The sequence below is a fragment of the Tiliqua scincoides genome, chromosome 5, assembly GCF_035046505.1.
Source record: "Tiliqua scincoides isolate rTilSci1 chromosome 5, rTilSci1.hap2, whole genome shotgun sequence".
NCBI lineage: Eukaryota > Metazoa > Chordata > Lepidosauria > Squamata > Scincidae > Tiliqua > Tiliqua scincoides.
Window position 1 is genome coordinate 63,944,622 of NC_089825.1, and position 17,143 is coordinate 63,961,764.

Genomic DNA, 17,143 nt, shown 5'->3' on the forward strand with positions numbered 1-17,143 from the left:
ATTGTGGGGATGCTAATACAGTAACCACTAGGAAAAATCTGAGGTTCTTTCTTTCCAGATCATATGTAATTTCATGAACATCCCATGTAATTTCATGTAATTTCATGAACATCTCCCTTATAAATGTCATAAATTCCTAGTGTCCCCCCTTTTTCCCCAAACTAAAAATGCCCTGATAACTGTGGTAGTCCATCTTTGTACCTTTTCCCACAATATCCTTTTCAAGACAGCAGAGATGCCCTGTTCTATCACTTCTGTCTACACAGCACACATGCCAGGCTGCCTTCCTTAGGAGGGTGAAGACAGAAGCCAATAGAGGCATCACTGCATCAGTGATCTGCACTTGTGCCTGGCTGTTTCAAGCGTTCCGCTTAACCCATGACTCCAAGTTCACTTAGGAGCCTTTGGTGAGGGACCTTGTCAAAAGCTTTCTGGATGTCTAAATATACAAAGTCTGCAGATCACACCTTTCCACATGCTTGTTGATACTCTCCAGTTAACAAAATAGCAGCCCAATCTAGCACTGCCAGTCAGTGTCTATAGTACTGAATTACAGATGAACCTATGATCTGACTCAGTATAAGATTCCATGTAGGCAGCTCCCTATAATCATGTGTTTTCATTTACTTGGGAAAAAGCAGCTGAAGAATGATGAGAAGGGCTCTTTGATTAAGGGCTGTGTTGCTGGTGTATTACCGTATAGGGCTATTAAAAAAAAATTAAATATGACCTTTCTAATAGTGAGTGGTAGGTTTTTGCCTGTTAAATTGTTCTTATTATCCTCAAACGTCATCTATACTGTGGTGTTGATGATATGTAAATTGATTTAAAATTCAATAGAATAAACCATAAATGGCAGATAACTTTTAGCCCCAATCCTCTCCATCCCCACCACCACCACCAATGCAGCTACTGCTGCATCCTATGGTGGGGGGCTGTCCCAGAGGCCAAACTTGTTCCCTTCCTGGACCTGATCTGCCCATCACTACCCCTCTCCCCATCAGGTTTTCCCCTTACACTCCCTTCTTTCCTTCCCCCACCTTCTCCTTCCTCCCTTGCTTACTCACCTGCTCTGGTGAGCAGCAGGGAAAGTGGTGGCATGGGGAGGAAGGTGCAGGCGAGTGGCAAGCTGTTGCAGTGCCAGTTATGACTGGCATTGGTTGCTTTATGGCAGTCAGCACCAGCGGAGCTCCAGCAACCATGATGGCTGGAAAGTGAAGGATTAGGCTCTAAGTACTCTTGGTCAATTAATAGCCCTAATGAATACTTCCCTCACAAACAAAAGGGGAGGGTAATCATCCACAAAAAGTCTTTAATTTAGATCCCTGCTCAGAATTTTGGGAAGCTCCTTAAAGACTGTTCATACAACTAGTGGACCCTGAGTGTCAACTTAGGGGGAAAAATGTGGAAAGCTTGTGCATTGTAGCAAGCCAGGCATACTTCAAAAGTGTCACTGAAAGTGAGATCAAACCAAAGTAATGTGAGTTGTGCTTGATAGTGTCTGCATGCGCATTCAAGATTTTCATAATCAATCAAAAATGGCGAGATTGGATCTAACAAGGAAGAAAGATGTAAAACAGAATTGCTTTTCATGTTAGTATTTTGGAAGAGATTTATAGCTTCTGCGGTGGAATGACAGCTATAAATCCATCACAGACGGCTTTGAAAACAAAGGATGAACAGTTGTTTTATGGGACTGCACCAGGGACACTCCTCAACACGTTAATTCAATTTTTAGGAAAACTGCAGTAGGAAAACAGCAAGTCATAAAATGTTGCTAACATTGGATTTCACAAAACATTATGAAGGAGGCTTATTAAAATGTGTATTGATGTTGTCACAGTCCTTACATTTTCTTTACTCAGCATTTTCCTATACATCTTCTGTGGGGGCTAGTTTAACTTTTTTAAGCAAACTCCTCCAGTGTTACTTAACTTTGTTAAGTAAACTCCTCCAGCATTTACTCCTCCAAGTAAACTCCTCCACTGATACACAATGGACTGTGTGGATGATGGGAGGCCAAGGCTGATTTCCATATTCCAGCTTTATGCAGCCATTTGAGAATGAATTTAGATACTACCACCCACATTGAGAGTTTTTTCGACTAGCTGAGAAACGGGGGTCAAGTATATTACAAGGACATTGTGCCAACACTGTTGTTATCATCATAATTATTAAAAGCATGTCCATAGTCCATTCAATTTTTCTTTCTGTTTTGAATCTGTGGAGGAGGTTTCTGTTGATGGTGTTCCTACTGGAGTGTGTATGTGGAGTGTGTATGGGGGGGTCGTAATGCTGTTTGCAAAGGAAGGGCCATAGTTCAGTTATTATTATATTACATTAATAATAATATTTCTTTTCTTTCCTCCCTAGATGTTGGAGCATTTTTTGAAGAAGGGATGTGGCTCCGGTATAATTTTTCATCAGTAGGAACTAATGTGAAGGACTCTGGTAGCAGAACTCTCCTGAGCTCAAAAGAGCCAGAGAATGCTGTGTTTGACGTGAGTGTGAATAAAGAAGAGCTCAGTTTTAGCTTCAGCACCACCAGAGCTCCCTGTGTTCTTCTGTATATCAGTTCTTACTCCCAAGACTACATGGCTGTGCTTGTGAACCCCTCTGGTAAGAGATTTGTTTTTGTTTTTCTTGCGTGATAATTTATTACATATACAGTATTGGGAATAATTGAAAGGTGCGTCTAACCAGATAAATTTAGGTAGCTCACATTCCAAGAATCATGGAAGGTGCCTACGAAGTCATCTATAGCAGGAAATGCTCCTAGAGCATCTCAGCAGGTGCCTGTTCAACCTCTGTTTGAAGATCTCCAGTGAGGGAGAATCTACCACTTTCCTCAGCTATGTCTTCCACTGCTGAACCTCCCTTACCATCTGGAATTTCTTCCTGATGTCCAGCCGAAATCTCCTCGCTTGCAGTTTGTACCCATTGAATCTAGTTCTACTCAGAGGCAGCTGAAAACCAATTTATTCCTTCTTCCATACGACAGTCCTTTAGGTATTTGAAGAGCGCTATCATATTCCCTCAGCCTTCTCTAGGCTAAACATAGCAAGTTCCCTCAACCTTTCCTCAATGGGCTTGTTCTTCAGCCCTCTTATCATCCTTGTTGCTCTTCTCTGAACCCACTCCAATTTGGCTGCATCTTTCCTCCGTGGAAAGCAGGGAGTGATGTTAGTGGTTGGCCCAGGCCCATAAGAGGGTCCACTTGTCAGAGACTGAACCCTCCATACAAGGGGCAGCAGTAGCACCCAGTACAACACCAAGAGGCAGGCAATAGGTACAGGACTTTGCCTGGAGGCCTCCCACATCTGGCCACTGGTACTGTTGCTGGGTATTGAACAAACTTATAGTTGTGGTATAAAGCTATTTTAGTCATAACCCCCACATTTGGGAGCTTGCAGCTACTTTGTTTTTGAAGCATTAGTTCCATCATTGTGCCTGATTCCTATTTGTAAATCCCATCTCACTCTGTGCAAATTCCTCTTTAAGCCATTTCTGCCCATGTTGCATATGCACAACAGGGACCAAATGTGTACCCCTGTGGACCAGGCAAAAATGGGTTAAACTACACACGTCATATATGTTACGAGCACATGAGATACCGCATATACTAGGTCGAAAAATTTATGCCTAAAAATGGAGCCTGAGATCCTGGGTCGACTTATACCTGGGTCAATGCAGTGAATGCGGCAGGGTCCTTTGGGAGCTTCTGGGAAGCTTATGGAAGCTCAGCAGCTGTCTGGTGAATGGGGGGGGGGGCTGGAAATGGGCTGAGAAGCAGGAAGCAGGTGGAGAAAAAGGAGAATTTTTACCAGTAATTACGGTATTCAGAGGCAGCCTCTTCTCCAGACAGGAAGAGAAGTGAAGGCGCATCTGGGAACTGTAGTCTGTATGGGCTGCTGCTATGGAATGCAGCACATGCTCCCACAAAGCCTCCCCACAATTCCCAGAAGCCCCTTTGTCTCCCTTCCAGTTTGGAGAAGGGAAATGCCTCCTTCTTTTGCTGCTGCCTCTAAACATTCCTTGCAAGTCATTTGCAAAGAATTTCACCTTCCCCCCCAAGTTTAGGGGTCTGGTTTTTAAGACCCCAGGACGTGATCCTCATTTCCATCTGAAACAAGGTCCCAGGCTGCAATGCACCAGTACTTAAGAGTAACACCCATGGAAAGCACTGGGTCTGCTTCTGACTCAATGGGGTTGCAACAGTGCACAGCTCAGTCCTTGTTGCTCATCTCCCTGCTGTGAACTGAACTGCACACTCCCAATTGCGTGTTTTATGTTGCATGTCATATGTAGAGCCTCTGGCTTCACACACCAGGCACCTTAAAGAAGGATTTGACCAATGGTTCTACTGATATGTTGTTTACAGGCACAACACTTACTCTGACAGAGTTTACACAAATGTTGTGAAGACCAGAATTTTAAAAGTTAATGAATAAAAATGCATCTTATGATCTTTTAGTGTGTTTTTAATAAATTAGAAACTGTACAGTGTTTAGGTAACAATTACTGGAAGGTTATTTTCAGGATCTGACTTCAGGTAAAATCAGACAAAATTATAGTCAGACCCCCCCTAAGTTTAACCCCTGACTTATCCGAGGGTCATAGAAAATTCCATGATGTAGGGCTCAAAACCTGCCCTCGACTTATCTGTGAGATCGACTTATGGGTGGGTGTCTGTGGTATTTTAGGTGTGTGGCTAGAAGTAGCATGTGGCAAACACCTGTATGTCTGTTACTCGGGTACATTTGGTGGGGAGCCATGACTGACTGCAGCTCCCTGTTGAAATGAACGCTTAGTGGCAAAGCTGAATTTGTTTGCCAGCATGTAATTCTTGGTCTATTTAGTTTACCTTTAGCTCTTGGAACTCTATTCATTTACCATAATATGATGGTGACATGAAAGTAAAAACAGTTTAAAATAATGGAAATTTTTGAAGAAAGCCCTCTGAGAAATAGAGATAAATTTCTGAATATTCCTTTCCATAGGAAACTTACAGATTCGATACAACCTTGGAGGCTCCAAAGAGCCATTCAACATCAACTTAGATCACCGGAATGTGTCAAATGGACAGCCACACAGTGTTAACATCACACGGAAAGGGAAGGAGATTGTTCTTCAAGTAAGTGCATAGCAGTGATTGGTATGAAATATGATATAGGGCAGTGGTTCTCACACATTTAGCATCAGGACCCACTTTTTAGAATGAGAATCTGTCAGGACCCACAGAAATGATGTCATGACCGAAAGTGACTTCATCAAGCAAGAAAATTTTTAACAATCCTAGGCTACCATCCTACCCACACTTACCCAGGAGTAAGTCCCATTTACTAGCATTGTTAAAAGAATATACATATTAGCTTGTTAAAAGTACAGGTCTATAACATTTCCCCAAACGCAGTCACATACCATGGGCGCATCAAGTCTAATATATTAAAAAGAAAATATTGAAATGAATGGACACCTACCTGAAATTGGCTCGTGACCCACCTAATGGGTCCCGACCCACAGTTTGAGAAACACTGATTTAGGGAAATAATGAAAAAGTTTATACTAGGGAAGGTGCTTAGTAATGTTGGGAGAATGTGGAATTCACAAACAGCATGCTGGCAGAGTGGGGAAGACTAACCCATTTGTGTGTCAAGTGTATATGGGGTCTTAGCCTCTTGTTCACCAAAGAGAGCGGAGAGTATTCTATAAAGGGTAAGACACCAGTCAGTTGACTGCCTGTTATTTGACAGATAGTGCAAGCCTATGCATGTCTATTCAGAAGTAGGTGCCATTTATTTCAATGGGAATTAAAGGCGTGTATAGTATTGCAGCTTGAGTCAAATATTTTATGCAGCCAAGAATTCCCTTTTGCAGATGTTGGCGTATCTTTATATAATGGGCCCTTGGTATCCATGGGGAATCCGTTCCAGGATCCCTTCCCACGGATACCAAATTCTGCAGATAATGAAATCTGCGGGGGGGGGGGGGCACTGCAATGCCTTACCTGGGGGCCGTGCCTGGCCCTCTGGAGAATGTGTATGACCTCCTGACTGTCTCAGAATCCTCCTGGACACAATCAGGAGACACTTTCAGAAAAAAAAGTGCCTTCCAGTCACTTTTCTGTTCTGAGGTACAGGAAGACCATACACAGCTTCCCATGCCTCAGAAGGCCTCTCAGGCATGACTAGAGTGCACTTTCAGTTTGCCAGAAAATCTGGAAGTGCCCAAGTCATGTCCAGAGGTGTTCTGAGGCACAGGGAGGCCAAGTGCAGCCTCATTTCTGGATGAATCAAATGACCAATGCTTACAAGGCTCAAGGTCTCCCACTGGAGCTGATTAGCAGCAAGTATAGGACTGACAATGTAGTTAGCTTATGAAATTTAATATCCCAAGTTCTAACGATTACTACTACCCTAAACGGCTTTAATAAAAGTTTAGACAAATTCATAGTCTATTTTCTATTCCCATTGATTTCAGTGAGAGAGTTCATCATGTCCTTAAATTTCTCCCATTAACATCAATAAAAGTTAAAAGTGATTAACTTCGAGATTGTACTGATAGTTAAGACAGTAAATTATCTCTTATCACTCAGAGTGCCCTTTTAAAAAACTGAAATTAGAATTAGAATTTATAACATCATTATGTTTTATTATTATTTGTATGATTAAAATGCAGTATACTCTGCAAACAGCACATCAGTATAGAATTTTTTATTATTATGAATGCCATTACATTTATAGATTGAGTTATTTCAATGAAAGGCCTGCAGAACTTCGGCTTCAAATGGTTTGTGCCTTCACAGCCACTAGATGGCAGTACATCATAATTTTTGGGAAGAAAAAGGATTCTGTCCTCTTCCTATCCAATAGTCTACAGCTGTCTTCTGCATTAGATTTCCACAATACTGCCTTTTAGTAATTAGAATTTAGAAAAGCTGAAATGAAGTCTCAATTGTACCTATATGAAGAATTAGTGTGTGCTGCCTGGTTTCCAGATCAGTTGATTGTAAAGGACATTTCCAGGGGAGGCAGTGTTTCCTAACCGGTCAGACAAGTACCTATGAGGAAGGATTCATATGTGTATTCAATTATGGATGCCATGGGGCTCTGATGATTAGTGCTATACCACAGGGGACTGAGTGTTTCCATGCCAAAAGATGCCTATATATTTCTGGAAGCAGGAAATAGCAAGCAGTTTTCAGTTTCAGTTTCAGTTTCAGTACCTTTATTGGCATACCATTGCAATACATACACACTTACATATATAAGAAAAAAACAAACAAACAAAACTTGAAAGAGCTGACTAGAGAACCATAGCATACCAAACTAAAATTGACAATTATAAAACACGGACTTCAGGGAGTAGGGACACGCTTCAAGTTGGATGCCACTATTTGTGAAATAAATGTAGCTATCTGGAAAATGGTGTTAGGGTCAGTGGAGGCTAATAAAGATTGCAATATAACAGAGACCTCAAAAGAGGAGTTAAGATAGGATTGGAGAACTAAGCATTTTCCCCTAGCCACACTATGGAGTGGGCAATGAAAAAGGAGGTGATCTAAAGTTTCTGCAACTCGCTGGGGGCAAGGACAGATTCTTTCCTGTAGAGGAATACCTTGAAATCTACCCCAAAGAACAGCGGATGGAATAGAGTTGCAACGGGCCATAGAAAAAGCCCTTCTAATTTTTGGGCATTCCAAAATGTAAAAATAATTGGGAATTTCCCCCACTTTGACCAGTAGGTGATAATGTGCTGGTGAACAGGTTTTATTAACAGCAAGTAGGATATTAGAAGTATAGGTATCCAAAAGTCTCCCTTTAATGAGCCTAAATGCCTCATCTTGGGACAAACGGCCAAGGAGGTCAGGCTCAACTCCCAGTTGCTTTATTTTTGTGCTCCAAGGTTTATCTGAGAAATATGGGTCATCAAGGAGGTGATATAGGAGAGTGTTACGATCAGTATTATAGAGAATTTTTAGCCAAAATTTGGTTGTTCTAATCCATGCCAGTGTTTCAAGATGAATTTGGCCTGATTCAATACAGAGCACCTCATAGGACACACACCGGGGCAGGCCTAGTATACTTCTTAAAAAGGCTGATTGAATCTGCTCCAGTGAGTTATTAAATGCCTTAATCCAAATCGGCACCCCATATAAAACTTGGGCAGAGCACTTCGCATTAAAAGCCTTCAGCGCCGCCGGAATGTACAAACCTCCTTTACTATGAAAGAAACTAATAATGGCTTAGCAAGCAGTATATACCTAAAAGACTGGTGCTATCCATTGCTAATAAGTTTGGTAAATTCACTGCTGATATTTACTGTGGTAAAGGACCACGACTGTAATCAGGATCTTTTATTATCGGCCATGGAACATCGTGACATACCACAGTAATAATCTTACTGCTTTTATTTGGGTGGTGTGTTGCAGCTTTCCTGATTCATCCTTACTCATTCCACTAGAAAAGATCACATTTAATGCTGTTCCTTCCAAATGCATGCTGTCTCATATTCTGTGTGTATGTGTGCATGCATGCTCATGCAGCTGCTAGTGGGAGGCAGCACAACCAGGATTAAGACTGTGTGGAAGAGGCTTTTACCCTTTCCCCTCCTTCTGTACCATGGTCACAGTCCTTCTTGGCCTACCCCATGACTGCTATTTAAGCAATAAAAATCAAGCAGCACCAGTAGCGGTGGCGTCACTAGGGTTTGCGTCACCTGGTGCGGGATGCCAGCATGTCACCCTCCATGCAGTGGGCGGGGCAACAGCCCAGGTGGTGGGCGTAGTGATGTACCATCGCCCCACCCCCACTGGTTTTTTGGCTGTACCTTTTGATAGAACACAGATATGTCAATGCAGTTTGTTTCATTGCATTCTGCATGAAATTACACATTGATTGATGTATAACATGATGGTATTATTCCCCCAAATTGTGATTTTAGTGATTTTGGTCAGTAGAGGTGTCACCCCCCCCAGGGTGTCAACTTACTAACACCTTATTGCAGCAGTTCTCAAACTTTTCGCTCTAGGACCCACTTTTTAGAATGACAATCTGTCCAAGGCTCACCAGAAGTGATATCATGGTGGAAGTGACATCATCAGGCAAATTAAAATAAATAAGTATAAATTAAAGTAAAACAAATAATTAAATAAGCAGAAACCAACCCTGTTCCACCAAGTGAATTTCCTCTGTAGTCTGCCTGCAGTGTCCCCCCTCCCAAATCAGGAAGGTTTTCAGCCCTACCCAGTGCCCAGTTCAATTTAAGAACTCCTGTTTAAACCATATCACTGTCAAGATCTACCTGGCTTTGCAGGTTTCAAAAAAGTTCATCTTATCAGCTGAAGCCTCTGTTTTGATCCTTTTTAGTGGGGGGGGAGGGGGAGGCTGCCTTCTGGAGCACTTGTTTAGCTGCAGGTGCATAGGATCAGGACCATTCTGGTAGCCTTGCACTCTCCTTCATCTGATCTTCCACACCAGCCAAGGCACGTTTGCTTACTCACGAGTAATCGCAACCATGAGGCTGTGTTTTGCTTTCCATAGGGCTCAATACATTCACCTGCTTGGAGGGAGGGACTTCTTTTTCAGGTGTTTTTGGGGGCTGTATTAATTGGATCAGGACCATTCTGGTGTCATTGGGTTCCTCTCAGCCTGCCCTTCCTGATGGACTAAGGCAAGTTCATTTACTCACGAGTAAACACGCAATATGGTTCACTTTCCATAGGGATCCATGCATTTTTGATCTCCAGTTTTTTGGCCATAACTTTTGATAGAAAGGAGATATTTCACTCTGATTTTTTGCATTGCGTTCCGCCCGAAATTCCGCATTCAACAGTATATAATATGATGGGGTTACTCCTAACCACCACGATTTTAGCGTGTCACCCCTCAGTGCACGTCACCCCCCCGTGCGCGTCACCCGGTGCAGCCCACACACCCCTAGCGACGCCACTGACCAGTAGTGGGTTAACCTAACACATTGTTTGGCCATGATATCACATACTTCACTGTAGTGTTGATAAGGTTGCAAAACAGTTTATAGTTTTTGTGTTGGTTTTTGATACAGTACTAGATTTCACTTGCCCATAATTCTCCCAAAGCTTCTCATTACAGTTCATATCTAAACAAAATGGTCTTTGCTTTCTAAAGGAGAAGGAAAACATAATACTTCTCCCTTTTTCTAACGATGAAAGGCTGAGAGTTTTAAACTCTCTTTTGAAGGAGTTAACATTATAGATCCTCTCAAGAGATTTGAATTCACTTTTCAGCTCTTTGTTCTCTTTGGACCACTTTTTTTTTAGTGTGTTTTATAGTTCCATATCCAGAGAAATGTAGGTTATACAAGTGATGTAGTTTATCTGCATCAGTTTGGCTTCCCTGTTTGGACTAGGGCAACTGTCTTCTCTGTATTAGCAGTGAATGCCCCTAGCCAAGGAATACCCTATGTGTTTTAATGTGAAGGTAATATAATGCCCAGAACTAACTGCTAGGGTAGTGAATGTAAGCTTCAAGAGGTCTTTTGGAAATGTAGTTAATTTTCTGTAACACAGAGCTGAATGTTACTTATAGCCCAATCCTAAACTCCCTGGTGCCATGCAAAATGGTAACCCCTGTCCTGCAGGACCAGGGAAGTGACCAGAGACCTCCTTGGGGGAAGAGGACATTCATCCTCTTACCCCATGTAAACTTAAGAAGCCTCACGTCGGACTTTCAAGCCCAACATAGGGGATAGAATCCAGTTGAGGAGACCTCTGCTGGTCCCACCCCCCTCCCAGGCCAATCTTGCCCCCTTTCTGCCTTCTCTCTGCCCTCCCCCCACCCAAGAACACTTCCCTACACACTCCCTCCACTCATCCCACTCCCTCGCACTGCCCAGCATTCACCTTCTCAGCCAGAGCTGCAGCAGCAGTGTTGATGAAGTAGCACAAGCTTCCCTGCTGATGCTGCTTCCTTTCCAGGTGGTGCTTTCCACTGGAGCTGGGTTACAGAGCCAGCACTGATGCCCGATAGGAGTGGGCTCTTAGTAAAAGAAGGAATTGTGAGATCCTTTCAAATTTTACCATGGCTACTTCCAAAGCATGCCAAATGACATTTGTGGTCCTTTTCTCCATATCCCCAGAGCTGCACCACCATCACTCCAAAGCAAGATACTTCTTACATTGCTGCGACCTCTTTTCAAATTTGCCATGCAAACCTATGCATATTTACACAGAAAGCAAGTTCCACTGTAAATGTGCATAGGATTGCAGCCTTAAGCTATTCACATATGAATTCTTTCTGTTTTACTTGAGGAGTGCTTGAAGAATTATGCTTAAGAAATTTATTTTTTAATCTTAATTCCTTATTTAGTATATTTCATGCATTCAGATATGTCAATTCTGGACATGTTCAAATGATCTTGAAATAAGTTTTAAGGGTTTTTGTTTTATATTGGCAAAAGTCTGAGTTGGGCGTCTCTTAATCTTGAGCTTCTATTTGCATAAGTCAGAATTTGTGCTGAACCTCAAAACTAGTTGTTGTTTCCCCTCCCAGTAACTGCAAATTTTGACACTTCACCATTTGGATTTATTTTGCAGCCTGCTCTAATTTACCGGAAAATGCAGGACGTTAATCCTTATATTGAATAAATTGCCCTCATTTCTAAACTAGGCAGCTCGGTTAGTCACACAGTGGATGCTCATGACAAAAAGTCAAGAGAATTGCACGTAAGCTATAGCATGTGAACTGGAGGGGGTATGAAATGATAGTGCCACATTGTTTTGAGGCCTTCTCGTCCAAATAGTGGCTTGACCTTGGTTCTCAAGGATGCTAGCTGATGTTCACTGCTTATAAGGGATTAAGCAAGAGCATCCAGAAGCAGAAATCTTCATGTGGTGCTGTAATCCCCTCAGGGAAGTCTTCGTTGAGTGGTATTATAAGTGTGCACTCTCCTAAAAGCCTGGTTTCTTTGTTTTTGTTTCTCTCCAGCTGGACCACTATCCTCCAGCAAGCTACAGTCTGCCAGCAACTTCGGGCAGCTCGCCAACATTCAGCTCACTAAAGTCACTCTTCCTAGGAAAAGTAATAGGTGAGAATGTGTCTTAGAAAGTTTTCATCATTCTTCTTTATAACTGTGAGCTGTTGTAATCACCTGAATCTTATTTATAAGGTGGGAGACATTTTAACCTATGGTGGCAGATTTTAAGCAGTGGGGCTAGGAATTGAAGACACATGTTTATTTTTTAGGCTATTTCATTTCAGGTATGTTAGCAAATGAAAAAGAAGATATTAAAGATGGTCTTTCTGTATAACTATAGGTGGCAGCCTTTGTTAAAAGTAATTTATTTTAACCCCCCCCCCTTCAATATTAAAAAAAAATGTTCAGTTTAAATGTATTTAAATTTAGTCATTAATTAAGAGGCTAGTGCATGATTTCTCCAGATAGAGACTATTTTTTTCCTCAGTTACTTTGGCATAGGAAACTGATAGAATACAAATATCTGTGGGCACGATCTGTGCCAGAAATGTCTGTGATCATAATAGATTTGATTGCGTGAATTGGAGGATTGTTTATGCATGTCTCAGAACTAGGGCCTTGCACAATATGGAATAGCTGCCCAATGTGGCACTGGTTTTGAACTGTTAAGTAAGAAGCATGCATTTTGAAATTGGTTCAAGTTTTAACAGTTGGAGGAAATAGTCAAACCCTTCCACCAATTTCACCACTTGAACATTTTCCCCAATAACTGTCCAATCGTGAGCTCCCTGGCACCCAGAGGAGCAGTGGTGGCAAAATGGCTGCTACTGAATCCAGTGCTAGCCGGGCCCCTGCCGGCAACTCCTCGGGGGAAGGGGACGTCCATCCCCTTCTATCAGGTAAGGGAGCAGGCCCAGCAATGGGGCTACTCAAGACTGAGCTGGCCATTGGGAGGCCCAACATGGGGTTCTGGATCCAATGGTACGGAGCTCTAACAATCCCGCCATTGACCTAACCCCCCCTCCCCCACACAGATGCTTTTTCAAAAATGTAAAGGGACAAGAGATCTTGTTTTGGATCATTTTATCTAGTTTTCCCTTCTGCTAATTGTGTTTTAACTGATTTTATATGCATGGTTTGTCTCTGGTTTTTAATGGTGCCTTTCATTGTTTCTGTGCACGTAAGTGTGAGTGATTGAACTGTGCAATTTTATTGTTGTAAACCATCTTGGGCACCCTTCGGAAAGACAGGATATAGGTAGTTTTCTCCAACATCTCCAAATGCCAAAGTAAGTTTTAGCAATTGTCTCTCAGACTGACAGCCTGTTGGAGATACACATCTCTGCATTTAAATAATCTTTCAAACAATATAGAGCATCTTTGAAATGCATCTCAAATATTTCACAATATGCAATAAACAACCTGAGTTGCTTTCCATTCTTTCTGTGCGTGGTTGGGTAAGGTGACTCATACAAACCAATTCAGAATCAGACTGGATAAAAGAGTAAGACTCTATCATTTAGAACCTTGAGAACACTCTTGTCAAGCTTTAGGGAAAAAGAAAACAGTGGGTGGGTGGGGAGAAACTGTGGGTGGTGTTTCATGCCAGCGTAATACTAAAATGAAGTGGCAAGAACCCACACAGTCCTGAATACTGATGAGCAACCAGTGATGCCCTTTGAGCCCAAAATGAGAAAGTCACTTGTGTAGGGAGCCAGCAAACATGAATCAGTCTTAGGAAATTGAGGCTGAATTTTAGGAAAATGAGGCTGTATTCTAACGCCTGTATGCTTTCTGTGGACACCAATCCAACATTATGTTTACGGTTCCATTTCATAAGACAATCTCTCTAAACTTTCTGTACCTTGATAGTTAATGGATACTGCATGGTCAGTTGATGCTCTTTGAATTAGGAATGGAGGTCAAACCCTGTCTGCCAGAGTGGAATTGAAGAACTGGATTCTGCATGAAAGTGTGTGCATTCAAAAAACAAACAAAAAAAATAACCATTTTTAATAATTGCTTTACAAAATTTAATCAGACAGTATTTGTTTCTGGAACTGGCTGACAAGAAACAGTCTTGGGGAGCGGCAAGTGTGTGCTGTTAATTTTAAGGGGATCAATGCTACATTAAGACTAGAACTGCCTTCCTATGTGCCAGTCTATTTCCTCTCACCCACTCAACTTCATATATTATATTATAAATAAATGGATTATTAGAACAATATTTTAAGTGTTCCATATTCTCTCTTCACAAGGAAACTGACTCTGTCCCTGAAATTTGCACTTGTTTAGGAAATAAAGAGCACAATGGTGCACAATGGAGCACAAAAGAGCACAATGGAGCACAAAAGAGCACAATGGAGCACAGTGGTTCTCAAACTTTGAGGGAGCTTTAAGTTCTTGAGGGAGCTTTTAAGTCCTTCCTCAGTAAGTTCTTGCGGGGAGGGGCTAAGGCAGCGACACAATCCCCAGGATCACACTGCTAAGGGGGGCAAGGGGGGTGCTTTGTGACTTACTTTATGAAGACAGGGCTGCAGCAGGCTGCAAGAGGTGTGGGGAACCCTGCGCAGCCCTCTGCAGCGCAACCCAAGGCTTGGGACTTTCACCGAAAGCGCCTCCTGCGAAACGGAAGTGCTTTGAGCCTGCTTTCTCTGGACGTTCCAAGCCTCGGGGAGCGCTACAGAGGGCTGCGCAGGGCTCCCCGCACCTCATGCAGCCTGCTGCAGCCCTGTCTTCATAAAGTAAGTCACAAGACTCTCCCTTGCCCTCCCCATACGGGCATGATCCTGGGGATCGCTTCCCTGCTTCTCCCCTTCCCCTGCCCCTTAAAGGGACAGGGGAACCTTTACACAAACTGATGGGTCACAACCTACCAGTTTGAGAACCACTGCTATACACATTTATCTGGGATAAGTCCCATTGAATTTAATGGGGCTTAGCTCTGAGTAAACATGCATAGGGTTGTGATGACAGAGCAGACTAAGTTCAGTTGTACTTTCCTCAAGCCACTACATGTTGACCTTCTCCCTACCTCCACAGTATGACAGCCCCAGGATTAAATCAGCAGGCTGTTTCATCAGTTCACATAAACCCTGCAAGAACAGAATGATTGCTTGAGGATTTTGTGATCAAAAGATCAAGCAGTGACATTCCTAGCTGTATTTGGGGGAGCATCTGTATGACTGGCACTCGCAAAGATCCAAGGATATACACTCAGACGTGCAAATGTTTGCTCTTGTTTCTCTCTTTCTCAGACACACAAACAAGTATAACTTTTACAACAGTGGAGCAGAACTGAACAGTAGAAACATCTCATCAGTGCACTGCCAGACCAAATCATTTTATAGTTGATCAGGCTCAAACAAAGGAAAGCATTGCTAAATAGATTAAATGAATCAGTGTTGAGACTGCAATGACCAAAATCTGTGGAGCATTCAGTTGATGAGAGAGTTAAAATTAATAAAGCAAGTTTATTTTGTTTTCATTCACTATAAACTATAAACTTGTAATGCAAGATATTCCCTGTCTCTTGCTTTAGTCTTTAGATATTGCATAGTGTTGTATATCTTATCCAATCCCATTGTATAGTTTATTGTATAGGTGACGCTCCTCACCTCCACAGGTAGCTGTTAACAGCAGGCTCTTGCCTAGAGGCGCGAGCCTCTGGTGCATGCCAAAGGGCAAGAGCCAAAGGGCTCTTGGCCCATGGCTCTTAGCCCGTTGATCTTACCTCGATCTGTTGGACCTTAACTAATCCATCCACAACAAAGAGAAAGAGATAGAAGGAGGAAAAATCTCTGCTACTGTGCTTTTTAGCTGAGTAAAGAGGAAAATTCGAACCAGAGCAAAGTGAAGGTGCTGTGTGGAGGGATACCGGAAACGATGTTGATAGACCTGACCAAGAAGTGCTGATGATGACAACAAAGGAGAAGGAGGAATAAGCCTGCTACTACGTGTAGTAAGAGGTAGCTGCAAACTGTGTTTTGGACTCCACCCAATGATAGGGAGCAAAGCAACAACAAATGGGAGATAATGACTAATATTTAAGCTGTGTTTATTTTCCTTTTAAAATTAATTTTTGGTAGTATTATAATTGATTTTTAACTTGTCCAGATCCTGCTTGTTTGCCTTTTATGCTTGTTTTTGTACTCTTAATTTTATTCCTGAAGTGTTATACTGGCTCCCTACTCCTTAATATCTCATATTTTAACATATGCTTTTATTTTATATTTAATTCTTTTAATTCTTATATTTGGTTTACTGTTTATCTGTATCAACCCCTGGGGGCTGGGGGATAAGAATGTTTACAAGAATGGTAAACATGACAAAGACTTAACACCTAACAGGGGACAGAAAAGATTGCGAATGAGCCCCCACACAAAACGGCTGGAGAGTTCTGACCAGAAATTCTTGAGAAAAGAGAAGAAACAGAAGCAGTTGGGAATTGAAAGTTTTTTCTCTCCCTCCCCCTCTCTGGATTCTGCATATGCTGTGAGTGCCAGCAACAATTCTAAGGTTCCAGTGTCAGAACTTGCACAACCTGAAGATGTTTTAGTAACTCAAATGACTGAAGGCAGTAAATCCACAACTGAGTGGAAGGGGAAGGCTAACAAGCATAACACTTCTCGGAGAAATAGTGCAACTAGCGGTAGAACCTTATCCCAAACAACTACTGACTTCACCCTTCAACAACTGGCAGAAGCATGTTTTATATCTGCAGAAACCTTAATATTGATATTGGGACGCTTAAATAAAATGGAAGGGCAAATGGAAATCCTGACCCAGAGGTTGAGTCAACCTGATCAGAGTGTGGACAGGCATCAGCTTTGGCAAGCAACAACAAGGACATCATAAAATTATCTCCCTTCCTGGATGAAACAGTAAAACCAAGAAGTGCTAATTGTACAAAGCATGTACAGCAAAGGAGTGTACACAGAATACTGCAGAGTCACCAGATTTTAATTTGTCTTCCTAGAAGGGATGCTCACCTTTGGAGAAGTAAGGACAAAATTCTTATCTCTCTTGCAGAGCTTTTAAATTGCAGAATAGCCTCAACAGAACTTAATTACCTCTACTTCTTACCTGCTCAGGAGGACTATAAAAGGCTGTTTCTAGATTTTAGGTCCAGAACTGTGCCATCTCAGATTTTTTGATTTATATGGCGATTCAGAAGAATGAATATCTTT

At 42.1% G+C, this 17,143-nt stretch overlaps 1 protein-coding gene across 1 annotated transcript in view; it reads left to right on the forward strand.

Annotated features, from left to right (window-relative positions):
- The window catches only part of CNTNAP2 (contactin associated protein 2), a 1,320,279-nt gene that overhangs the window by 1,237,581 nt on the left and 65,555 nt on the right, over positions 1 to 17,143 (forward strand). Inside the window, exons 19-21 of the mRNA XM_066629190.1 lie at positions 2,374 to 2,619; positions 5,001 to 5,134; positions 11,967 to 12,066. Of these exons, the coding sequence (XP_066485287.1) occupies positions 2,374 to 2,619; positions 5,001 to 5,134; positions 11,967 to 12,066 (480 nt within the window). The remainder of the gene's footprint in view (positions 1 to 2,373; positions 2,620 to 5,000; positions 5,135 to 11,966; positions 12,067 to 17,143) is intronic.